Genomic DNA, 26,384 nt, shown 5'->3' with positions numbered 1-26,384 from the left:
AGACAGTGTCACCAGCAAAGCACCCCCACACCATAACACCTCCTCCATGCTTTATGGTGGGAACTTCACATACGGAGATCATCCGTTCACCCACGCCGCGTTTCACAAAGACACGGCGGTTGAAACCAAAGATCTCCTATTTGGACTCCAGACCAAACTACACTTTTCCACCGGTCTAATGTCCATTGCTCATGTTTCTTGGCCCAAGCAGGTCTCTTCTTCTTATTGGTGTCCTTTAGTAGTGGTTTCTTTGCAGCAATTTGACCAAGAAGGCCTGATTCACACAGTCCCCTCTGAACAGTTGATGTTGAGATGTGTCTGTTACTTGAGCTCTGTGAAGCGTCTAATGAACTTATCCTCTGCAGTTGCGGTCCTCGTGAGAGCCAGTTTCATCATAGCGCTTGATGGTTTTTGTGACTGCACTTGAAGAAACTTTCAAAGTTCTTGAAATGTTCCGCATTGACTGACCTTCATGTCTTAAAGTAATGATGGACTGTCGTTTCTCTTTGCTTATTTGAGCTGTTCTTGCCATAATATGGACTTGGTCTTTTACCAAATAGGGCTATCTTCTGTATACCCCCCCTACCTTGTCACAACACAACTGATTGGCTCAAACACATTAAGAAGGAAATAAATTCCACAAATTAACTTTTAAGAAGGCACACTTGTTAATTGAAATGCGTTCCAGGTGACTACCTCATGAAGCTGGTTGAGAGAATGCCAAGAGTGTGCAAAGCTGTCATCAAGGCAAAGGGTGGCTATTTGAAGAATCTCAAGTATAAAATATATTTTGATTTGTTTAACACTCTTTTGGTTACTACATGATTCCATATGTGTTATTTCATAGTTTTGATGTTTTCACTATTATTCTACAATGTAAAAATAAAGAAAAACCCTTAAATGAGTGTCCAAACCTTTGACTGGTAGTGTATGTTGGTGTGTGATTTTCAGGCACAGCAAAGTAACCTTGTGGAAGTAGCTAGGAGCTTAGGCCGTGCTGTTCCGTTGTCCTCCCAGCTCATCTTCACGCCTACGGCCACAGTGGCTGCAGTCCAGTCTGAGACCTCCACGCAGTCCTCTGGACAACAGCACGCCTCCTCACAGGTACACTATTATTATCTCAACTATAAAGGCTAACGCCATACACACAGAGCTGCTGTAGTAACCTGGAACTGCACTAGAGGGCATAGAAGATCAACACAAGTAACCATAATTCAGACATTGGGGGTATAGCCAAGGGTTAGTTATCCATCACTGCGACAGACTTCCATCATATGGATGATGCATGAGTTTTTTGTTTTGGGAGGGGGGGGGTTATTATTTTGGGTACAAAAAAAAAACACTCCAGGCCACACTCTAAAACTAGATAGAAAGTATGTAGAAACAATAATGGAACTCAATATTTCCGAATCACATTTTTCTGGCACGCAAATCTTTTTTGACAAACAAATCGGTCATAATAAAATCTGTGTGGCCCTCCGTTGAATTTTGAAATCTAGATGTGGCCCTCGAGCCAAATAGTTTGCCCGTTGATCTGACATCGACTTAAGTTTCAGTCATGGATTTTTTGTTGTTGCTTTAAACCCTAGCTGTAGCTAATAATAATAATAATAATAATAATATGCCATTGCTGTGATACCTAATTTAATCTAAAATGTATTTCACTAATTCTGGTGATGGCCTGTGGGTGGACCCTTGACTGTGGTGCTCCCCACCTCTCCTGCCCCAGGCCATGTCTCATTGCCTCCGGGACCTGACCTCTGTGTCTTTTCAGGTCCAGAACCTGGCTATCCGTAGCCAGCAGGGGGCAACCACGTCCTCCTTTCAGACACACAGCCTGCAGGCCCTCAGCCTAAAGCAGAGCCCTGTCTCCATCCAGCCCTCTCCTCTGATCAAGAACCCCAGCCAGGGGAGCCAGGGCGCTGGGGGGAAGGGCAGTTGGCCTGACGGTCTCTTGGACGGGAGCAAGAAGGGGGGGAGCATAGTGACGGAGGTGCGCGCTATAAACATGAGTCGCAGCGTCACAGCTGTAAGTGGACAGCCTCTCATCACTCCAGGTATGTATCCAACCCTAACGTTAGCTAGCTTCTACACACAGGCTAGACTCCTATATTAGGATTTCATGAAGTTGACACCATTGCACCCTTGGACAATGTAGGCATGTTTGCTCAAATGATGGAGAGTATTCGATTCAGTACTGGCTATTGTGAGAAGGCATGGGTTTTGCTGCACTCTAGATGACACTGAATATTCTGCCCCTGTGACTTTTTTGAGTAATTTAGTCTGGAACATAAATCATGCCTCCAGTAGCCTGACAAACAGGGCATTCCTCATGCCTCTTCTGGAACACAACTACATTTCAACCACCCTCAGCGGGTTGGAAGAAATCGGAAACATCCGGTTTTCAAGGATATACACTACCGGTCAAAAGTTTTAGAACACCTACTCATTCAAGGGTTTTTCTTTATTTTTACTATTTTCTACATTGTAGAATAATAGTGAAGACAACAAAACTATGAAATAACACATATGGAATCATGTAGTAACCAAAAAAGTGTTAAACAAATGAGATTCTTCAAATAGCCACTCTTTGCTTTGATTACAGCTTTGCACACTCTTGGCATTCTCTCAACCAGCTTCATGAGATAGTCACCTGGAATGCATTTCAATTAACAGGTGTGCCTTGTTAAAAGTTAATTTGTGGGATTTCTTTCCTTCTTAATGCATTTGAGCCAATCAGTTGTGTTGTGACAAGGTAGGGGGGGTTATACAGAAGATAGCCCTATTTGGTAAAAGACCAAGTCCATATTATGGCAAGAACAGCTCAAATAAGCAAAGAGAAACGACAGTCCATCATTACTTTAAGACATGAAGGTCAGTCAATGCGGAACATTTCAAGAACTTTGAAAGTTTCTTCAAGTGCAGTCGCAAAAACCATCAAGCGCTATGATGAAACTGGCTCTCATGAGGACCACCACAGGAATGGAAGACCCAGAGTTACCTCTGCTGCAGAGGATAAGTTCATTAGAGTTACCAGCCTCAGAAATTGCAGCCCAAATAAATGCTTCACAGAGTTCAAGTAACAGACACATCTCAACATCAACTGTTCAGAGGAGACTGTGTGAATCAGGCCTTCATGGTTGAATTGCTGCAAAGAAACCACTACTAAAGGACACCAATAAGAAGAAGAGACTTGCTCAAGAAACATGAGCAATGGACATTAGACCAGTGGAAATGTGTCCTTTGGTCTGGAGTCCAAATTGGAGATGTTTTGTTCTAACTGCCGTGTCTTTGTGAAACGCGGTGTGGGTAAACGGATGATCTCCGCATGTGAAGTTCCCATCTTAAAGCATGGAGGAGGTGTTATGGTGTGGGGGTGCTTTGCTGGTGACACTGTCTGTGATTTATTTAGAATTCAAGGCACACTTAACCAGCATGGCTACCACAGCATTCTGCAGCGATATGCCATCCCATCTGGTTTGGGCTTAGTGGGACTATCATTTGTTTTTCAACAGGACAATGACCCAACACACCTCCAGGCTGTGTAAGGGCTATTTGACCAAGAAGGAGAGTGATGGAGTGCTGCATCAGATTACCTGGCCTCCACAATCCCCCGACCTCAACCAAATTGAGATGGTTTGGGATGAGTTGGACCTCAGAGTGAAGGAAAAGCAGCCAACAAGTGCACAGCATATGTGGGAACTCCTTCAAGACTGTTGAAAAAGCATTCCAGGTGAAGCTGGTTGAGAGAATGCCAAAAGTGTGAAAAGATGTCATCAAGACTAAGGGTGGCTATTTGAAGAATCTCTAAAATATATTTTGATTTGTTTAACACTTTTTTTGGTTACTACATGATTCCATATGTGTCATTTAATAGTTGTGATGTCTTCACTATTGTTCTACAATGTAGAAAATGGTAAAAATAAAGAAAAACCCTTGAATGAGTTGGTGTTCTAAAACTTTTGACCGGTAGTGTAGTATCTTCAACCTAGCTTCCTTTTCCCCTGAACCGGATAGGGGGCTCCCACTCAGTCGCTTCTTTTACGCCTGCTATGTTAGGTTACATTTCAACCAGTCAAATCATGTTACCAGTGTTGCTACTTCCTGAGTTTGCTGCTTTTGGAAACGTGCCCCTATGTTTACAGTAAACTAAGAATAGAGAGCTGTAAAAGTCTACTTGTTGTTTTGATAGCTTTCTCTACTGTATGCAGGGGTTGAGTTCTCAGTCACTGCGATGGATTTCCGTCATATAGATTTAAAAAAAAAAAAAAAAATTGTACTGGAACTTCAAAATTAACCTCTTTCCCTACAAGCATGATGGTCATTACTTTTTTTTTTACATGAAATGGGAGGTTAACTTGGCCCCGCAGACAATCGATCTGAGATCGACTTAAGTTTCAGTCATTGGATTTTTCTCCTTTTTTAAACCACTGTATTCACTACTACAGGGGAGAACATGGGCTCTGCCTCTAGAATAGTCAAGCTGATTTTTCTATATGAAACCATGGAGGGCTCTGTGCCACCGATGAGTTTTTCTAGACCACTTATTGTGTGATCAGCAGCTGGATGGTTTTGTCACAGAGAATGGCTTCATCTATGCCAGCAGTTGAACAGACCAACTCTGACTGTGTGTGAGAGTGTGTGTGTGTGCTAAGCACTGCATGGGTTGTGTGTTGTGCCAGACTGGATGGATTAGCTGAGCATGCGACTACACAACTGTGTCTGTCTCACTTTGTTTAAGTAATGGATTTAGATTAAATGAATGGGAGGATAAATCTGAAAACCTTACCTAAACTCATAAAATGTACATTGGTTGCCACGGTAGTGGCGATGGGGGACAGACAGGTGTGCCCTGGACATGTGCGAAGCACTCTGTCAGTTCAGTGGATTACACTAGCGGGAGATGGAGTAGCAGCTGTGGTGGCTGACTGGGTTTATGGTTGGAAAGGGGCTTCCACTGATTCTATGTGCACTGTCATCCACTGGGTCATTCATTATGCACGTTGATTCCTTACAGGACTCTACTCTGTCAGGCAACAGAATGTTGTAATTTTGAAGAAGGAAATACTTGAATAAAACAATTCCAATCAACACCTCAATAATAATAATAGGCTACATAACAAATGTCTCATGTAGTTTTATTTTCGACATATGAGAGAACACTGCCACAGGAATAGGCCTAGTTAATTGTTGTCGTCTATTTTAGTACTGTGTAGTAATTGAGCCTCCGAGACAAGTAGAGAGCAGATCTTGTGGGATCAGCCGTGTGTCTGCTTCTCCAACCACAGACGGGCCGATTTTTTTCCTTGAATGGGGATCGGCTGGAAGCAGCTGTTCTGCAGTTGGGTTCATTGTGTACTTTTAGTCTTTTCATCACCTCCTCCTTGACAGACAAGCTCTCCAAGCACCCTACTACTAAACCCTCAGAACAGCACCAAAGCCCACAAAGACCACCTTGCAGACTAACAGTCTCATTCTATGCCCCTACTAACTGCACAGTGGTTTTCTGTTTTTGTTTTGTCTAATATTTTTCCAAACATGGCGTCCAGTTTCGTAAGCCTAAAAGTATCTCCCCATTCTGTTACTTAATCAAGCCATTGTATGCTTCCATGTGCACATACATAGTAGCTCCATTGCAAGTACTTAAAACACACATAGTATTGATATGTTTGACGTAGGTTTTCTTCTCAAGCTACATGTAATTGCCAAAATAAAGGAAACGCCAACAGTGTCTCAATAGGGTGTTGGGCCACGACGAGCCGACAGCTTCAATGCACCTTGGCATAGATTCTACAAGTGTCTGGAACTCTATTGGAGGGGGATGCGACACCATTCTTCTGAGAAATTCCATCATTTGGTGTTTTTGTTGATGGTGGTGGAAAAACGGTATATGAGGCGCCACTCCAGAATCTCCCATAAGTGTTCAATTGGGTTGAGATCTGGTGACTGAGACACATACACACACCCTTTAAACCCTGTATGCTCCATTGACACCCCTCTTTCAAAGTCACGGAGATCTCTTCTTCTAACCATGGTAGCCAAACCATGGTAGCCAAAATAAGTACAAGAAGTCCCGCTATGACCTCCAAAGTCATCAAACGAGCAAAAGGACAATATAGGACAATGCGCCCCCATCCACATTGACTGGGCAGCAGTGGAGCAGGTCGAGAGCTTCAAGTTCCTCAGTGTCCAAATCACTAAAGACTTAAAATGGTCCAAACACACACGCACAGTGCCTCTTGCCCCTCAGGAGGTTGAAAAAGTTTGGCATGGGCCCTCAAATCCTCAAAAGGTTCTACAGCTGTACCACTGAGACCATATTGACAGCACTGCTTGGTATGGCAATAGCACCGCCCTCGATCGCATGGCGCTACAGAGGGTTGTGCGGACATTCCAGTACATCACTGGGGCTGAGCTCCCTGCCATCTAGGACCTCTATATCAGGCGGTGTGAAAAGAAGGCCCGGAAAATCATCAAAGACTCCAACCATCCAAGCCATAGACTAGGTTCTCTGCTGCAGCACAGCAAGAGGTACTGGTGCATCAAGTCTTATACCAACAGGCTCTTGAACAGCTTCTATCCCCAAGCAATACAGTTGATGAATAGCTAACAAAATAGCTACACAGACTATCTGAGTTAACCTTATATCTTTATTGACCTTTTATTTCAATCTTTGCATAGGCACACTCACTGGGCCCAACACACTCACTCACTCCATCATTTTCTCACTCACACATAATATGCACATGCATTCGGAAAGTATTCAGACCCCTTCACATTTTGTTACGTTACAGCCTTATTGTAAAATTGATTAAATTATTTTTTCCCCTCATCAATCTACACACAATACCCCATAATGACAAAGCAAAAACTGGTTTTTAGAAGAAAGAAAAAAGAAAAAAATGTAGACCCTTTGCTATGAGACTCAAAATTGAGCTCAGGTGCATCCTGTTTCCATTGATCATCCATTGAAAGTCTTCAGACTCCTTAAATTTTTTCACATTACAGCCTTATTCTAAAATTGATTAAATTAGTTTAAATTAGGAAAAGAAACAATCTACACACAATAATACCTCATGACAAAGCAAAAACAGGTTTCTAGACATTTTTGCAAATTTATTACAAATAAAAATCTGAAATGTAACATTTACATAAGTATTCAGATCCTTTACTCAGTACTTTGTTGAAGCACCTTTGGCAGCAATTACAGCCTTGAGTCTTCTTGGGTATGACGCTACAAGCTTGGCACACCTGTATTTGGGGAGTTTCTCCCATTGTTCTCTGCATATCCTCTCAAGCTCTGTCAGGTTGGAAGGGAAGCATCTCTGCACAGCTATTTTCAGGTCTCTCCAGAGATGTTCGATCAGGTTCAAGTCCGGGCTCTGGCTGGGCCTCTCAAGGACATTGAGACTTGTCCCGAAGCCACTCCTGCATTGTCTTGGCGTTTGCTTGGGGTCATTGTCCTGTTGGAAGGTGAACCTTCGCCCCAGTCTGAGGTCCTGAGCGCTCTGGAGCAGGTTTTCATCAAGGATCTCTCTGTAATTTGCTCTGTTCATCTTTCCCTCAATCCTGACCTGTCTCCCAGTCCCTGCCGCTGAAAAACATTCCCACAGCATGATGCTGCCACCACCATGCTTCACCGTAGGGATGGTGCCAGGTTTCCTCCAGATGTGGCGCTTGGCATTCAGGCCAAAGAGTTGAATCTTGGTTTCATCACACCAGAGAATCTTGTTTCTCATGGTCTGAGAGTCCTTTAGGTGCCTTTTGGCAAACTCCAAGCGGGCTGTTGTGCCTTTTACTGAAGAGTGGCTTCCGTCTGGCCACTCTACCATAAAGGGCCTGATTGGTGGAGTGCTGCAGAGATGGTTGTCCTTCTGGAAGGTTCTCTCATCTCCACAGAGGAACTCTGGAGCTCTGTCAGTGACCATCGCATTCTTGGTCACCTTCCTGACCAAGGCCCTTCTCGCCCAATTGCTCAGTTTGTCCAGGCGGCCAGCTCTAGGAAGAGTCTTGGTGGTTCCAAACTTCTTCCATTTAAGAATGATGGAGGCCACTGTGTTCTTGGACCTTCAATGGTGCAGACATTTTTTGTTTAGTCTCTTAGCTCTATGGACATTTCCTTCAACCTCATGGCTTGGTTTTTGCTCTGACATGCACTGTCAACTGTGGGACCATTTATATAGACAGGTGTGTGCCTTTCCAAATCATGTCCAATCAATTGAATTTACCACAGGTGGACTCCAAGTTGTAAAAACATCTCAAGGATGATCAATGGAAACAGGATGCACCTGAGCTCAATTTCGAGTCTCATAGCAAAGGGTCTGAATACTTATGTAAATAAGGTATTTCTGTTGTTTATTTTTAATACATTTGCAAAAATGTCTAAACCTGTTTTCGCTTTGTCATTATGGGGTATTGTGTCGATTGAGGAAATAAATAATTAATCAATTTTAGAATAAGGCTGTAACGTAATAATGTGCAAAAGGGGAAGGGGTCTGAATACTTTCCGAATGCAGTGTACCTGTTAAGATATGTATGAAGTGATTTACAGCGACGTGTGGGTGAGGTTTCTAATCTAAAGCAGCAGTAGTAGATTGTAGAAACTCAGGGATTTTCCAGGGTCTGCTATTGAAATCCCATAGGGAATGTGCATGTGTCCTTTCCTCTAGACATTCTGAAACAACACACAGGTATGGGGGAGGGTACCTTTTTAGGGCCATGGGGCGAGGCCTTAAACCCAAGGCCTTGAGGGACAAAAAGCATTTAAATGAATCCCCCTTCCTCTCCGTCCAAGACCTTTCTCTGTTACTCATTACAGTGCTTGAGAAAGCTGTCGAGCAGGACTTTGAGTGTTGTTTCTTGTATCCGGTGTGCAGTCGTTCGGAAATCCACTCATCTGTTCATACAAGTGCTAGGCCTATCTGCTGAATTGATAGCCGTTATTATACAGCCTCTGTTTTCCATTTATCCTTAGTGAGGGCTGGGTGGTAGGTAGGCCTTTACTGTGTTATCATGTAATTGAGAGTATCCGTCCAAGGCTTTTATAGTGCTACTTTCTGAGAGATGTGTCGGTCTTCACCCTGTACTTAGTGAAACCATAGCTAACCACATGCTGTGGGTTTCATAGAGTTTTGCCACGTGAAAATCAAACACTTTCCAGAAGATCCTGTGGTATAAATGACTAATGACATGAAACTCTGCCGGATGGAAACGTCTCTATTTTCACAGCAGGGTAGAGACTGTGGTTACTGCGAAACAGAGGAACATTCATACCAGATGGAGCCTATCCCACACAAAATATACTAAAAAGGGGGGCTAGGGAGGAACCCTAATATCTTTGGCATCAATCCTTCATAATCAAAAGAGATCCACAAAGGTAAATGTTAGACACCTCAGACACTGTTAGTTTACTAAGATAATCTGAGGGAAGCTACTGTAAAACCCCAGGGCTTACTCCTGAGACAAACCGGTTAATAGCTCCTAGGAGAGATGATTCATGAGAACCCTTTCTCTATATTTCAGTAATGATGAGGGCCAGATCCAACCTCATTGTTTCCTTGGGAGAGTTGTTTGGGCAACTGAAGGCTTGGGGGATTGACTCACAGATGACTACATACAGCATGTCATGGAGCATTGGCTTCTTCTTATTTCCCTCTGGCTTTCCTCCTGCATATGTCTGGGCCAGGGCTACTCTGTCTGTTGCTGTGTAGAGCCCTTTTCACTAAACGACAGTACAATACATGATTGATGAGTTGTGTCCCTGGGTTCTGGGAAGTTAAGTCCTCAGGTTGTCATTTTGTCAGCAGAAGCCCTGTCAGGTGATGACAGACCCTTTGGAGACATTAGTAAGTAATGGCTGGTCAAAAGCTTGACAAGGGTTTAGGGCAAGTCTGTCGTGTGCTTTTCAAAAAGGTATTTCGTCAACAATAGGCGTACTGGCAAAGAAGAGCACTTTATTTTTATTTTTGTGAGGGTAGAGTCGATTTTCCTTTTGTGTGCATTTACTGACTTAACTATCAGATATTTTATGTATCCTAATTCTCAATTCTTGTTCCAGCATACACCCAGATCCAGCCCCACTCCCTGGTCCAGCAGCACAAGCAGCAGCAGTTTGTGATCCAGCAGACCCAGGCTTCCCAGAGGACCCAGGGCCAGCTACTGCAGACTGCCTCCATCCAGCCCCACCTGCAGACTCCCTCCCTGGTCCCCCATTCCCCTAGCCAGCCAGGCCCTATCCCTGTGCTGCCCAAGCCCGCCTCTCACCACCAGCCCTCTACACCCAGCCAGCAGGCAACCATCTTTCACTCCACCATCAGCCCACATGCTCTCCACTCCACCCTGAGCCAAGCCAAAGCCCAGCCAGTACAACTCACAGCCATTAACCTCCAGATACAACCAGCGCCCTCACAGGTGAGTACACAGCAGTCACAAACAGAAGTATGGAAATGGGAGAGGATTACTCTGTAACAATGTACAATGTGTCAGTAAACCTAAAATATATCAATAATCTCTAGTCATTAGTCAAATATTATGTTTCACTAACTCTCTCTCCCTCTTCCCTATATTCTATTATGGACTCCCAGGCTTCTCGATTAGTCCAGGACAGTAAAGGACAGGACAAGCCCACGTCATCGGTGGTCAGAGAGCGCTGCCCGACTCCCAGTGTACAGCAGCAGTCTACCCCATCTAACCCGTCTCCACCACAAGCCACCAAGCCAACAGCGCAGCCCAAGACTGATCCAGTCACGCCCATCAGCCAACCACAAGGTAGCAGGATATTTGGTTTTAATTATTCATCTTAACAAGCTTTTATCACCCCTTCTCTTAGTTATATTGCCTAGAGGCAGGACTGTAACTGGGGGTCTATTGTTGTCATATCATATTTACAACCAATTACAACTTTGGAAAACCAGATCAAAGATAAGCCGCTCAGCCTTGTTCTGTTCTGCTCTCTAGGGGCCTCGTTTATCAAAGGTGCGTGTACACAAAAAAGACTCTAAACCTTGCGTGCGCCAGTTTTCCCGCAAAGGTTGGTATTTATCCATTTTGAACTTGAAAAGAAAGTGTGTGCATCACGTACAGGTCAGACCATGCATACGCACAACTTCTAGTGGTTGATCAATTATATTGCAAGCAAATATTGTTATTCTGGGGAAAATTTGAGTTTGATGCACAGGAATTATAATAATGGTGGGCTAATAAAAACATTTAAAACGTAATGATAAAACCGATGCATTTGCTGTTGGTAAGGAGATCACATAGCAGCATACAGCCTAATATGTTTCTTTGACTTGTAAACAGCAAAAAAAGAAACGTCCCTTTTTCAGGACCCTGTCTTTCAAAGATAATTCGTAAAAATCCAAATAACTTCACAGATCTTCATTGTAAAGGGTTTAAACACTGTTTCCCATGCTTGTTCAATTAACCATAAACAATTAATGAACATGCACCTGTGGAACGGTCGTTAAGACACTAACAGCTTACAGACGGTAGGCAATTTAAGGTCACAGTTATGAAAACTTAGGACACTAAAGAGGCCTTTCTACTGACTCTGAAAAACACCAAAGGAAAGATGCCCAGGGTCCCTGCTCATCTGCACGAACGTGCCTTAGGCATGCTGCAAGGAGGCATGAGGACTGCAGATGTGGCCAGGGCAATAAATTGCAATGTCCGTACTGTGAGACACCTAAGACAGCGCTACAGGGAGACAGGACGGACAGCTGATCATCCTCGCCGTGGCAGACCACGTGTAACAACACCTGCACAGGATCGGTACATCCGAACATCACATCTGCGGGACAGGTACAGGAAGGCAACAACAACTGCCCGAGTTACACCAGGAACGCACAATCCCTCCATCAGTGCTCAGACTGTCCGCAATAGGCTGAGAGAGGCTGGACTGAGGGCTTGTAGGCCTGTTGTAAGGCAGGTCCTCACCAGACATCACCGGCAACAACGTCGCCTATGGGCACAAACCCACCGTCGCTGGACCAGACAGGACTGGCAAAAAGTGCTCTTCACTGACGAGTCGCGGTTTTGTCTCAGCAGGGGTGATGGTCGGATTTGCGTTTATCGTCGAAGGTATGAGCGTTACACCGAGGCCTGTACTCCGGAGCGGGATCGATTTGGAGGTGGAGGGTCCGTCATGGTCTGGGGCGGTGTGTCACAGCATCATCGGATTGAGCTTGTTGTCATTGCAGGCAATCTCAACGCTGTGCGTTACAGGGAAGACATCCTCCTCCCTCATGTGGTACCCTTCCTGCAGGCTCATCCTGACATGACCCTCCAGCATGACAATGCCACCAGCCATACTGCTCGTTCTGTGCGTGATTTCCTGCAAGACCGCAATGTCAGTGTTCTACCATGGCCAGCGAAGAGCCCGTATCTCAAGCCCATTGAGCACGTCTGGGACCTGTTGGATCGGAGGGTGAGGGCTAGGGCCATTCCTCCCAGAAATGTCTGGGAACTTGCAGGTGCCTTGGTGGTAGAGTGGGGTAACATCTCACAGCAAGAACTGGCAAATCTGGTGCAGTCCATGAGGAGGAGATGAACTGCAGTACTTAATGCAGCTGGTGACCACACCAGATACTGACTGTTACTTTTGATTTTGAACCCCCCCCCCCCCCTTTGTTCAGGGACACATTGTTCAATTTCTGTTAGTCACATGTCTGTGGAACTTGTTCAGTTTGTCTCAGTTGTTGAATCTTGTTATGTTCATACAAATATTTACACATGTGAAGTTTGCTGAAAATAAACGCAGTTGACAGTGAGAGGACGTTTCTTTTTTTTCTGAGTTTATATGCCTAAATCATAATCATATTTTCTGACATGACTGGTTTATTCCTGCTACACAACAATTCTTAGCCTACCATTTATCCATCGCTCATTCAATAGCCAAGCATGCTCGAAAGTAAATAGACTGGTAGCCTATTTAAAATATTTGACAGTATGGATAGGCTACAGTATTGCTGTGTGGTAGGAGTGCAACATCATAGCCTATTGAAACTCAGCGCCTATAACAAGGCATGAGATAAACACACAATCTATTGAACCATAATTTGTCTTTTTTGCATAGAAGTGTGGCCTGTAGCATTCAGCCTACTTTTAAATTGTTCGAATAGACAATCAATCTTGCGGGATGCGCGGCTAGTGTTTATTTGGGACTCGCTGTATAGGCGGCAGGCATTTCTTGTTTGAAAAAGTCACTGCAAAAGATTTAAAACATTTTGCCCACACCTCCACAGATGTGATCAAATTTGCCTTTGCACTTTCTTTTAGAAACTGACATGGCCCAGTTCCAACATTTCCAAATTATACAGCAAATTAGGGATTTTTTTTTTACCATAAAAGGTGAATGAAGGGAGTTTTCCAGGCAGGGTTGTAGCGCTCGTGTATACAGTGGGGGAAAAAAGTATTTAGTCAGCCACCAATTGTGCAAGTTCTCCCACTTAAAAAGATGAGGCCTGTAATATTAATCATAGGTACACGTCAACTATGACAGACAAATTGATAATTTTTTGCAAATTATGGTGGAAAATAAGTCTTTGGTCACCTACAAACAAGCAAGATTTCTGGCTCTCACAGACCTGTAACTTCTTCTTTAAGAGGCTCCTCTGTCCTCCACTCGTTACCTGTATTAATGGCACCTGTTTGAACTTGTTATCAGTATAAAAGACACCTGTCCACAACCTCAAACAGTCACACTCCAAACTCTGCTATGGCCAAGACCAAAGAGCTGTAAAAGGACACCAGAAACAAAATTGTAGACCTGCAACAGGCTGGGAAGACTGAATCTGCAATAGGTAATAGGCAGCTTGGTTTGAAGAAATCAACTGTGGGAGCAATTATTAGGAAATGGAAGACATACAAGACCACTAATAATCTCCCTCGATCTGGGGCTCCACGCAAGATCTCACCCCGTGGGGTCAAAATGATCACAAGAACGGTGAGCAAAAATCCCAGAACCACACGGGGGGACCTAGTGAATGACCTGCAGAGAGCTGGGACCAAAGTAACAAAGCCTACCATCAGTAACACACAACGCTGCCAGGGACTCAAATCCTGCAGTGCCAGACGTGTCCCCCTGCTTAAGCCAGTACATGTCCAGGCCCGTCTGAAGTTTGCTAGAGTGCATTTGGATGATCCAGAAGAGGATTGGGAGAATGTCAGATGAAACCAAAATATAACTTTTTGGTAAAAACTCAACTCGTCGTGTTTGGAGGACAAAGAATGCTGAGTTGCATCCAAAGAACACCATACCTACTGTGAAGCATGGGGGTGGAAACATCATGCTTTGGGGCTGTTTTTCTGCAAAGGGACCAGGACGACTGATCCGTGTAAAGGAAAGAATGAATGGGGCCATGTATCGTGAGATTTTGAGTGAAAACCTCCTTCCATCAGCAAGGGCATTGAAGATGAAACGTGGCTGGGTCTTTCAGCATGACAATGATCCCAAACACACCGCCCGGGCAACGAAGGAGTGGCTTCGTAAGAAGCATTTCAAGGTCCTGGAGTGGCCTAGCCAGTCTCCAGATCTCAACCCCATAGAAAATCTTTGGAGGGAGTTGAAAGTCTGTGTTGCCCAGCGACAGCCCCAAAACATCACTGCTCTAGAGGAGATCTGCATGGAGGAATGGGCCAAAATACCAGCAACAGTGTGTGAAAACCTTGTGAAGACTTACAGAAAACGTTTGACCTGTGTCATTGCCAACAAAGGGTATATAACAAAGTATTGAGAAACTTTTGTTATTGACCAAATACTTATTTTCCACCATAATTTGCAAATAAATTCATTAAAAATCCTACAATGTGATTTTCTGGATTTCTTTTTCTCATTTTGTCTGTCATACTTGACGTGTACCTATGATGAGAATTACAGGCCTCATCTTTTTAAGTGGGAGAACTTGCACAATTGGTGGCTGACTAAATACTTTTTTCCCCCACTGTATGTTGTGTGTGTGTGACAGTTTGATAAATCCCAATAATGTTTTGCACACGCAAATCCTAGAATCTCCACATACGCCAGAATTTAGTAAGACATTTCCACACAGTTGATAAATAATGCCCCAGGTGGGGAGGCAGATCTGTTGTCTTACTTTTTTTATTGTCAGCTGTGTGCTTGTGGATTTGGTCAGGGTGAGGAATCTTGTCTGGTTATCCCCAATGGAACCATTGAGGAGCAGTGAACAGTGTTCCTGTCAGGGGAAGTCAAATTTGTCATGGACAGGAAAATATTGTGCTTTAAACTTTTACTCAAATGGAAAATGTGTTTTATGATGGTAGTCTTACACTCTCGCTCATTCAAAATGCTGAACATGCAGATCATATTAAGAGGTTTCATTTTTATTGTTACTGTTCTTATAAAAGTGAAATATGTAAAGCCACAAGGCTCTTTTTTTATGACCAGTGCTTGGGTGTGAATGCATAGTCGCGGTGCTCCGCTTGCCACTGAGATTCAAAATAAACAGAAAGGGTCAACTTTGATGTCTAAAAATAGAGAGGCAGGCCTGCAGGACCTCTGGCTCTTGCTTGGACCAGATTGCAACACATTCAGAGCCTGCTGAGTGTTTGAACATAACCCAAAGTTGCAGAATAGCCAACTGCTCCTGGTTTTAATGGAGTCCCTGGTATTTATTGTGCTTACTTAAACCATATTTGGTGCAGTATTCTGTAGTATGTTACCTTATAAAGATAATTTAAGGTTTATTTTGCAATTGTGGAATTTTATGCTACGTTGGGTCACTGGACCTGCATTTGTATAAAGACTAAAGAGTGGTTCCTGTATGTCAATAGTTGCTCAGATAGACTTGAGCCCTGTGCATTTGCAGGGCTGAGATTATGGACATGAGAAGAGCCAGAAATGTGTCAGTCAACATGAGTGAAGTGTTTTTATTTTCATCTGTGGAGTATAAACGCAGAGTACATGTCTATTAAGGAAAATGAGAGGGCGGTACCTTATTGAAGTATTTCATTATTCTATGCTGCCCGCCTCTTACCATTGGTGCAGGGCTGGATCGAGCGAGCGTCTCTGCTCTGTATTGCGTGCTTTGTAGTACAGTTGACTCTAGTCAACTATAGCTTTCAAAGAGAGAGGCAGGCGATAGCGCGTGCTTGTGTATTGAATCGGATAAAAGCGCATATGAAGCGGCAGGAAGAATTTTGGTGAGCCAATTCTTATTTCCCTTTTGAAATGGAACAGTTGTTGAACTTTATCATTACTTTGAAGGTTTGTAACATTGTTGCAAACAGCCTCGGAAGCGTTTGCTGTTTTCATGCGTAGGCTACTACTCGATTACGGTAGCCATACTTGTATCTATGCTTTGGAAATTACAAACAAGTGGTCGATCTGTCAATTACGAGTGCGCCTTTTTGGAATCTAATTACTTTTGACAGCCGTTTTTAATTTAATATTTAGATATCGTGATCAATTTACATCAGCAACTAATGCGCATCTAGTGAGTGGCATTACAAACGCTTGGTAATGGAGTGGGCCCGTTGCACATTATTTGGCAGGTGGATGATCGATATATGATGTAAATTTACTTCAGTACTTGAATGACTAGAGTAGACCATAGTAGTACACACTGTGAAATAATATTTTATTTATTAAGTGAAATGAATCAATTCTAAAACATTGAGTACACATGTGGGCCAGATCATTGAATGATGCAATGAGTTATCTACTGCTTTAATTTTTCGTTAAAGCAGCAGGCCCCTTGTACAGCATGGTTCGATTCCCACGGGGGGCCAGTATGAAAAAAAAGATGTATGCCATCACTAACTGTAAGTCGCTCTGGATAAGAGCGTCTGCTAAATGACTAAAATGTAAATGTAAATGTCATTGGCAGGAGTCACTACTACCAACAGGGTGAATGCTGCACCTGGGACTGCACCTCCAGCCATGACCTCAGGAATTGAGAATGAGGCACCTACTTTGACTGGCAGCATCCCACAGAATGGGGAGAACAAGCCACCCCAGGCCATCGTCAAGCCCCAGGTCCTCACCCACGTCATCGAGGGCTTTGTCATCCAGGAGGGAGCTGAACCCTTTCCTGTAAGTGCCTTCTCCCATGCTACTCCTTAGCAGCTAGGAGTAAACAACATGCCACTATCTTGAGTGGTTTCCCACAGGGGCATGTTCCTATTAGCAACAAACAATCATGCAACCACACTCTCTGTGCTAAGCAATGACAAAGGGCAATGCCTTACTATTGTTTACCTTGGTCATAAATTCTAATAGCCTACTGTAGTCAAATGTTGTTCCATACAGAGATGTCTGTGAAAGAAGGCACACAGATGTTAAGACCACCATTAACAGTGTTATCATTCTGAGGTGGGGAGTAAAATGTTGATATACACACACTTGAGTGACTGTGCCTATTTGGCTTATCAATTAACAACTCCTTGTTTCCTAGTGGATGTTTGCTACACAGGCTTTATTATAGCTTATGGACACAGCATTGTTAGTTTGCCATTGTATTGCTGTCATAGCTTGGAAAGAGTGCCATTAAGCCATCACACTTTGTCTTCCCCAGATTGAGCGGTTGCCTGTGATGATGGACAGCCCAAAGAAGTTGCATGAGCAGCTCTCCTCTGACCCTGACAAGACTCCTGTTAGTAACCCCACCAACACCACAGACTCGGAGACAGAGGAGCTGACCCCTCAAGGTAAGGGAGGTCATGTATGGAGTGATTGATGCCATCCTATTTGGCAAGCAACCCAATGATGGACTTTCTAAATGCTACAGCTTCATAACAATGTAAGAGATGTTGATCTTTAATGGAATTATTTTGATTTGCACACAGAATTAAAAGACCAAGAGGATTCAGATTCCCCCAAACTGAGCTGTGAATTCTGTGGCTGGGTGGACTTTGCCTACAAATTCAAGGGGTCAAAACGGTTTTGTTCCATGGTGTGTGCGAAAAGGTAATTCACATTTGGTGGGCCATTTCTAATCAATCAAATGTATTCATAAAGCCCTTTTTACATCAGCAGATGTCACAAAGTGCTTATACAGAAACCCAGCCTAAAACCCCAAACCGAAAGCAATGCAGATAGATGTAGAATGTTTAGATGCTTTGAGTGGGTTAAATCCCTCAGGGTCAGAGCTCCTCAGTAGTGTTGTCGAGGGATGGGAGTGGCCATAACTATTATCCTTGTGGAACAGGTATAATGTTGGTTGCAGAAAGCGGATAGGCCTTTTCCATCCAGCAAGGAGCAAAACATCCAACCGCTGGCACAGGTCACACAACAGCGGCCACCAGAGTATCGAGCCTAAGAAGCAGGTAAGATCCTCTCCTACTTCTCCACTGACATCACAGCTCCCCTGTGAACGAACATGCTCCCCTCAGTGACACCAGAGCTGATTATCATGGTTTTTGTGTTTCAGAAGCTGTCCCCTATGCCTCAGCAGACCCAGGGGGATTCAGTGCCCTACCCCCTTCCCTCCCAACCCAGCCAGGAAGACTCCAGCCCCTGCTCTGACATGTCCAGCTATGAGGAGCCTCCGTCGCCCCTGTCAGAAGCCAGCTCAGGGCCCCCAGCACCCCAGGCGGTGTCACACATGGCAGGGAGAGGCTCGGACCAGGAGGCCCCCCGGAGTCGAGAGTTGCCTCTCCTCACTCAGCACTTCCTGCCCAACAACCCCACCAAGTGGAATGTGGAGGAAGTATACGAGTTCATCCGCTCCCTTCCAGGTCAGTCTCATAAATACAGTATTTAGATAGGCCTACACCATAACTATATTCTTCTGTAGGTATGATGTTGTGATGATAGTAAGCGTATTTCCCCTCTGGGGGATTAATTCCTCAGTGGATTGTCTTATGTAGACAGTGTTCATGCTTGTCTTTGACATTAGGTCATTATTTAACTGGTTCACTGGCTTGTTGTTCCTAGGCTGCCAGGAGATAGCAGATGAGTTCCGCTCTCAGGAGATAGACGGGCAGGCCATGCTCCTACTGAAAGAGGACCACCTTATGAGCGCCATGAACATTAAACTGGGACCTGCACTTAAGATCTACGCAAGCATCAATATACTCAAAGACTCTTAGCCATGATGGGTTGATATGGTGCTGATATGTGTGCATGTGTGTTTGTTGTATGTCTGTGTGCGTATGAGTGCATGTTAGTCTGTGTTTGGTGGGAAGGAGTCATACTCTGGGACAAGATTAAACATGTCGCCATCGCACTGATGACTACCTTAACTCTGCACTACCATCTTTCATCCCACCTTTGGATTGGCTCCTTCATGGTACATTTATTCATGGCCTGCAGACAGATGGATAGATAGACAACTGTTCATCCCCTTGGTTGTCAGGAAAATACTTTAATGGACTGATTGCGTTAGAGGAATGGCACAAATAGTGCTAAAAGCACTGCAAGGATATATTTGAGCCTGTAGGAAATGAGATATGTGGGTATATCTGAATTACTTTCTCCTGAAGTATAATTGTGAATTTAATTATCATTGACTGCATACGTGGTATGTTTATTTTGGTGCTGATCTGATGTTATTGACAGCCGTACATGTACAGTATGTTTGTCAGGGAACAAATGAAAGCCTGTAAGACAGTCACCAGTTTGAGTCTTATACAACAGATGCTAAGCTCCATTTCATAATGATCACCAACCATACACATACACTGCATGGCATTTCACTTTGCTCAGAGCAGTTTAAGCTGTTACTTTGTGACATTGATTTTGCTTTCATGTACAAAATCAATACTTTCCCTGTACATTTTGCTGGCTTAGACACACAATCTTCTTTCCAAATGTGATTCACCAAGACATCATGCCATACCTTATTTATTCCTGGGTCAGATTTCACATCCTGTGAGGTCTTCTATGACTGTAGGGTTGACCCATACTATCTATGGGTTGACCACAAGGCTGAAAAGACACACATCTCAAGGAACTCACTGTGGATGTTCACCATCATACCTCTTTTATTCCACTAGCACTTAAAATGATTGGTTCTCTTCTCCTTAGTTTCAATTAATACAACCAAAATGACTTGATTGGGTCTGAAATTAAAACGGTTGGTTTGGTGAGTTGTCAGTTCTGTATGAATCTAAAGCTACCTGTAAGGAATTAACATGCCTGTATTTGCTTTTAAGTTATCCATAATGTTTTATATGAAAATGGTTAAGTATTTCGAAATATGCAAACATGTAAATATCATGGCTTGGGGAAGGTGTCTTTTTAGTGTTAAAAAAATAAAATAAAAATATTGTCTGCTTGTCGTGATGAATGGTCAATTGTGTTTTTTAATTATTTGTTTGAGATGCTTTGTCAAATGCCTGTATTTATCAAATAACTGAATTTGTTACGTAACATTTTTCAATGATAAATCTGTAACATAGTCAAAGTTGTATTTGTTTTATTCATTTTGTGTTCAAATCTATATTTGCTTGAGTTTGATACTATGGCATGTTCAGTACAGTAGCAAGACCAGTAGCTTCACTGATCGCACATGGTCCTTTGGGTGGATTGCAGTTGTCTCCAGAACTCTGAAAGATCCTCCTTCCTTCCTGTTGTCTTGTATCATTATTACATGGGCATGTATTACAGTGTAAGTACATGGTAACATATTTATCTGTATTATTTTGTCACAAATTTAGCCTGTCCTCTAGTGGTGCTTAAAGGGTAGTGCTTGTACAACAATTGAAGTACAGTGGGTTTGAATATGTTGGTGTATTGAAAAATGTAATAGTGGCTGCTTCCAAGTCTATTTAGTTTTGATCATGTATGCGACTGAATTTGTAGGATATGTGGCAGATGAATGTTACCATTCAGTGCGCAGGAGGAATTTATCAGTGATTTGGGATTATTTTAGTCCCTCAAATTAGATATTTGCGATTCCTTTCCTACCACTCAAAAAGTAATGTGTGGTCTGTGGCTTTGCTTTTAGGGTAGGCCTACTCATATGTCAATCACTTCTAAGTGCCATGGTATGATCACACCATAGACATTCAAACCAGGGTTCAGACCTCTTGTGTGCTTTAACAAATTAAAAAACGGACTCGATATGGACAATTCCGGTTGTTTTGACGGTTTCCATCTATTTCACTTCAGAGAGAACTTTAAAACAGCACACTACACGTGCTCGCTTTGTTTTTCCCTGGTAACAAAATACATAAAGGCGAACTTTGTAGTACTTCGTACCATTCCTAATTGTCAAAACATTGCTGTAGGATCTCACGGTCTCGGGGCTGAACTGTAAGAGCACACCGCACGCCCCTATGTTTTGATTTAAACATGGAGCAAACCACCTGTATGTGTCAAATATTGAGCGTGAAACCAGAACATAAAACGTTTGGCCATTTTGTTTATGTTAAATTGATAAACAGTTACATATTTCAAATATGTATGCACAGCGTATAGATTTGTAGTATGATTACTACATATAAAACCTTTAAGCATAAAGTCTCCCGCACTTGCAATGGTTTGGTCCGATTTAAACTTTATTGCGCTGATGTTACATTGTAGTAAATACACATCCCTGATACATTCATGTGCTACACAGTTGCATTTTATCGTGTGCGTATAATTTACAACTTTACACAGATTTACAAACGTTATCTGAAGACTCAACAAAAGTGTTGGTAAGTGAGTTTGGTTCTCTGATAGTTTAATAAGCTAACCAAAATGCAGTATGAAATTATACCCCGTTTTGTTGATGGTGAATGCATTCCAGACAAAAGGTGTAAGAGACGATTGATATTATGAGACAACAATGACTTTATTTTGATTGGTCTAGTCATGCAGAATGCAAACCCGATCGAGGAGGGGGAGGCAACACGCTGTGATGTGCCTTGTCTCCAGAAACTTGACTCCCCAACAGGTATGCACTCATTATTTTCCTATCATTGGTAGCCTATAGATTCATATTATGTGATTTTGTTGGTATTCATAGTGTAATAAGTTTAGTTTACTTCTCTCCCTCTCTCACTCACTCTCTCTTGGTCTCTGTATCTAATAATTAGTTAAAGTCCACCTGTGTGCAATCTAAGTGCCTTGCAAAAGTATTCAGCCCCCTTGGCGTTTTTCCTATTTTGTTGCATTACAACCTGTAATTTAAATGGATTTTTATTTGGATTTCATGTCATGGACATACACAAAATAGTGAAATGAAAAAAATAACTTGTTTCTAAAAAATAATAACGGAAAAGTGGTGTGTGCATATGTATTCACCCCCTTTGCTATGAAGCCCCTAAATAAGATCTGGTGCAACCAATTACCATCAGAAGTCACAATTAGTTAAATAAAGTCCACCTGTGTGTAATCTAAGTGTCACATGATCTGTCACATGATCTCAGTGTATATATACACCTGTTCTGAAAGGCCCCAGAGTCTGCAACACCACTAAGCAAGGGGCACCATGAAGACCAAGGAGCTCTCCAAACAGGTCAGGGACAAAGTTGTGGAGAAGTACAGATCAGGGATGGTTGGGTTATAAGAAAATATCAGAAACTTGGAACATCCCACGGAGCGCCATTAAATCCATTATTTAAAAAATGGAAAAATATTGCACCACAACAAACCTGCCAAGAGAGGGCCGCCCACCAAAACTCACAGTCCAGGCAAGGAGGGCATTAATCGGAGAGGCAACAAAGATAACCCTGAAGGAGCTGCAAAGCTCCACAGCGGAGATTGCAGTATCTGTCCATAGGACCACTTTAAGCCGTACACTCCACAGAGCTGGGCTTTACGGAAGAGTGGCCAGAAAAAAGCCATTGCTTAAAGAAAGAAATAAGCAAACACGTTTGGTGTTCGCCAAAAGGCATGTGGGAGACTCCCCAAACATATGGAAGAAGGTACTCTGGTCAGATGAGACTACAATTGAGCTTTTTGGCCATCAAGGAAAACGCTATGTCTGGCGCAAACCCAACACCTCTCATCACCCCGATAACACCATCCACGGTGAAGCATGGTGGTGGCAGCATCATGCTGTGGGGATGTTTTTCATCGGCATGGAATGGGAAAGAATTGAAGGAATGATGGATGGTGCTAAATACAGGGAAATTCTTGAGGGAAACCTGTTTCAATCTTCCAGAGATTTGAGACTGGGACAGAGGTTCACATTACAGCAGGACAATGACCCTAAGCATACTGCTAAAGCAACACTCGAGTGGTTTAAGGGGAAACATTTAAATGTATTGGAATGGCCTAGTCAATGCCCAGACCTCAATCCAATTGAGAATCTGTGGTATGACTTAAAGATTGCTGTACACCAGCGGAACCCATCCAACTTGAAGGAGCTGGAGCAGTTTTCCCTTGAAGAATGGGCAAAAATCCCAGTGGCTAGATGTGCCAAGCTTATAGAGACATACCCCAAGAGACTTGCAGCTGTAATTGCTGCAAAAGGTAGCTCTACAAAGTATTGACTTTGGGGAGTGAATAGTTATGCACGCTCAAGTTTTCAGTTTTTTTGTCTTATTTCTTGTTTGTTTCACCCCAAAAAATATTTTGCATCTTCAAAGTGGTAGGCATGTTGTGTAAATCAAATGATACAAACCCCCCAAAAATCAATTTTAATTCCAGGTTGTAAGGCATCGAAATAGGAAAAATGCCAAGGGGGGTGAATACTTTCGCAAGCCACTGTATCTCTCTCTCTCTCTCTCTCTCTCTGTGTGTGTATGTGTGTGTCCATGCTCCAGGGAGCCCTCCCAAAGCCTCACTCTCAGATATGATGGATTTGGAGAATTGCACATGAGATAGTGATCAACAGAGACTTCATCTTCAGACAGAACAGCCCACCCAAAGACAGATAAGAAGACAAGCTATGAAACACACACAATTCCTGTGTAAATAATAATTTCAGTCACTTTGAAATAACAGATTGTTTTTCATTTCCTTTTAGCTTGGAAGGGAGAGTGAATGACATAGTTCACCGTGCTTTCTGGGACTGTCTTCGTGAGCAGCTTTTATGAAGCCCTCCAGACTATACCCATGTAGTCATTCTGCTACAAGAGGTAAAAACTGTAAGTATGGTAATGTACCCTCCTTCTCTCAGTTTCTCAGCATTGACAGTGAAAAAGTAAGAACAACTAGATGTTAATTTAAGTGACCCACTGTGTGGTTGTCCCCTGTGTGGTCAGACCATGCTGTCCCTGCTCCTGCCAGGCCATGTGCATCTGAGGGCCCAGGTGGAGGAGGTTCTGGATCTGATCCAGCAGCAGGCAGATCATGGGGCCCTGGACCTGCAAAGACTGTCAGGCTACATCATCAATACCATGGCCTCCCTGTGTGCCCCTATACGAGACCCAAAGATCAGGACCCTACAGGACCTCTCGGACCCAGTGGAGCTCCTCAAGTGAGAGAGAGACTCAATGAGCTCATTTTACGGTTTAAAAAAAAGTATATGTATCATGTCAGATATTGAAATGTAACCAAGTTACCTTGTGAAAGACAATCTCAAAATAGTTCAACTCTCAGAAGCTCCTTCCCAGAATATTCCTCTAATCCACAGGAGGTTGGTGGCACCTTAATTGGGGAGGACGGGCTCGTGGTAATGGCTGGAGCGGAGTAGGTGGAATGGTATCAAATGCATCAAACACATGGTTTGATGCCATTCCATTTGCTCCATTCCAGCCATTATTATGAGCCATTCCACTCTCAGCAGCCTCCACTGCTCTAATCATAATTACCCTGGGTATGGTCCACACATGTCCGGTAATGGACCTAGGCCTACTTATGGTATGATGCTAAGAAATATTTTCCTTTCCTGACTAACAGGGTGATCTTCCGAGTCCTTGGCCTGATTAAGGCAGACATGGTCAACTTTACTGTTCAGAGCCTCAGGCCTCATCTTTTGCAGCAGGCTGTCCAGTACGAGCAAGCAAAGTTCCAGGAGATCCTGTTGAAGCAGTCAGGTGAGTGAGACAAGGTTCTTAGAATAAATCTACACTTAAAAGCATTTCAGTCCTGTCAAATCTGACATGCTCCTGACATGCTCCTTTTTTTGTTGTTTATTTTACTGGTTTCAAAGTAATTTAATAAACCTTTCTAACCAGTGTTCCTGGACAATACCACTGTTTGGCTTCAGGTGGCAGGACAAGAGTAGGCATCGGTCAGTGCCCAGTCCGACCTTGACCCTGGGACTCCCAGGCCACGTGGTCCAGTCAGTCCTACATTCGTTCTGAACAGGGCTTACCTGCGTCTGCTGAGCTGGGACCCCAACAACCAGACCTACCCTGAGGTAATCAAACAACAGGACCCCACTTGGTTCTGTCTTCATAGTGGCATAATAAGCATATTGACAGTTCATGCAGTTTAGTGGCGAATCTAAACCAGGAAGAAGGTGGTTGAAGCAATTTTTAACAAGGAAATGACAATAGACTGAGATTACCCTACAATAATTCCCTGCGGTTTCACCCCCACATATCAATGGTAAAAATTAGTTATAGTAGCTCATGTTCAAATTTCTCCTCTCCCTCCACAGACAGTTCTGATGGACAGAGCCCGCTTGGAGGTACTGGAACAGAGACTGAGCCTACTGGTTCTACAGGCATCAGTTCTGCTGTTGAACAGCACACAGTGTGGGGCCACTGTTTTTTCTTCGCAGGGGTTTGTATGTAAACTCAAGCAGACCATCACTGCCCTGCTGGAGGGCAGTCACAACAGGTAAGAGTTGGGGGGATTTACTGGCTGTCTCTGGGCACAGGTAATGTTTAACAGAACATGGAAGTTGACAAGCGCTTAACTCCTGCTGTGTAAACATATGCAACAAACCCTCGATTCTGCAGGCTCGAGAAATAGCTCATAGTTAACGTAACAAAAAAACGTAAACAATTATACAGTAAGGACAATCGATTGTGAGAGTTACGTAAATCCTTATCCTGCAGCCGTTCTGAATGGATGTTTGACACCAGTCTCTCTCGTGCGCTCAGTGACTTTGACCTGCAGGGGGCGTTGCTGGGGCTGGGGGAGCAGGTGCTTGTGCAGGTGAAGGAGGCTCTGATCACACAGGGAGGACCAGCTCTGCCTCAGGACAGTGAAGACGGGCTCAAGCGACAGATCTCAGACAAGGCAAAGGATAACAACCCCATCCGCACTCTCATAGGTCAGTCGCCACCAGTCGGGGGCAACCTGACCTCCCAAGTACTTCTTAAGATAATGCTTCAGCATTCTAGAGTAACTATTGCATGAGTACTGTGTTTATCCTGAGATATGTGGAGATCAATTGAAGCTTTATTGATATAATTATGAGTCCCATACAGTTGTACAGTTTAGCACGGTATGTAAGTCAGATGGGCGATGCAGCAGGCTGATTTCTCTCTTTGCATCCCACACATACTGTAGGAGAGAGAGTACAGGGCTACCTCCAGGCCATGCTGGAGGGAAGCCCCACTAAAAGGAGTCCATCAATGTCCCCTGCTCTGAG

General features: G+C 43.5%; 2 protein-coding genes across 7 annotated transcripts in view; both read left to right on the top strand.

Annotated features, from left to right (window-relative positions):
• LOC121577749 (polyhomeotic-like protein 2) overlaps positions 1–20,240 on the top strand; it is a 46,466-nt gene extending 26,226 nt beyond the window's left edge. For all 6 annotated transcript variants that reach the window (XM_041891609.2, XM_041891610.1, XM_041891608.1 and 3 more), the window contains exons 6-15: positions 952–1,104; positions 1,775–2,057; positions 10,058–10,410; positions 10,584–10,767; positions 16,848–17,053; positions 17,535–17,667; positions 17,806–17,926; positions 18,168–18,285; positions 18,390–18,696; positions 18,896–20,240. In XM_041891609.2, coding sequence (XP_041747543.1) covers positions 952–1,104; positions 1,775–2,057; positions 10,058–10,410; positions 10,584–10,767; positions 16,848–17,053; positions 17,535–17,667; positions 17,806–17,926; positions 18,168–18,285; positions 18,390–18,696; positions 18,896–19,050 — 2,013 coding nt within the window. In that variant the 3' untranslated portion in view covers positions 19,051–20,240. The remainder of the gene's footprint in view (positions 1–951; positions 1,105–1,774; positions 2,058–10,057; positions 10,411–10,583; positions 10,768–16,847; positions 17,054–17,534; positions 17,668–17,805; positions 17,927–18,167; positions 18,286–18,389; positions 18,697–18,895) is intronic.
• A 318-nt stretch (positions 20,241–20,558) lies between these two features.
• On the top strand, positions 20,559–26,384 carry LOC121578792 (T-complex protein 11 homolog). Its single transcript, XM_041893170.2, has 6 exons — positions 20,559–20,570; positions 24,100–24,314; positions 24,737–24,873; positions 25,123–25,199; positions 25,443–26,063; positions 26,303–26,384. The coding sequence occupies exons 1-5, from the start codon at positions 20,559–20,561 to the stop codon at positions 25,626–25,628; spliced, it is 627 nt and encodes a 208-aa protein (XP_041749104.1). The 3' UTR covers positions 25,629–26,063; positions 26,303–26,384.

The sequence above is a fragment of the Coregonus clupeaformis genome, chromosome 12 (genome assembly GCF_020615455.1).
Source record: "Coregonus clupeaformis isolate EN_2021a chromosome 12, ASM2061545v1, whole genome shotgun sequence".
NCBI lineage: Eukaryota > Metazoa > Chordata > Actinopteri > Salmoniformes > Salmonidae > Coregonus > Coregonus clupeaformis.
The sequence above is the reverse complement of the archived record's forward strand: the minus strand, read 5'-3'. Positions and strand labels throughout refer to the sequence as shown.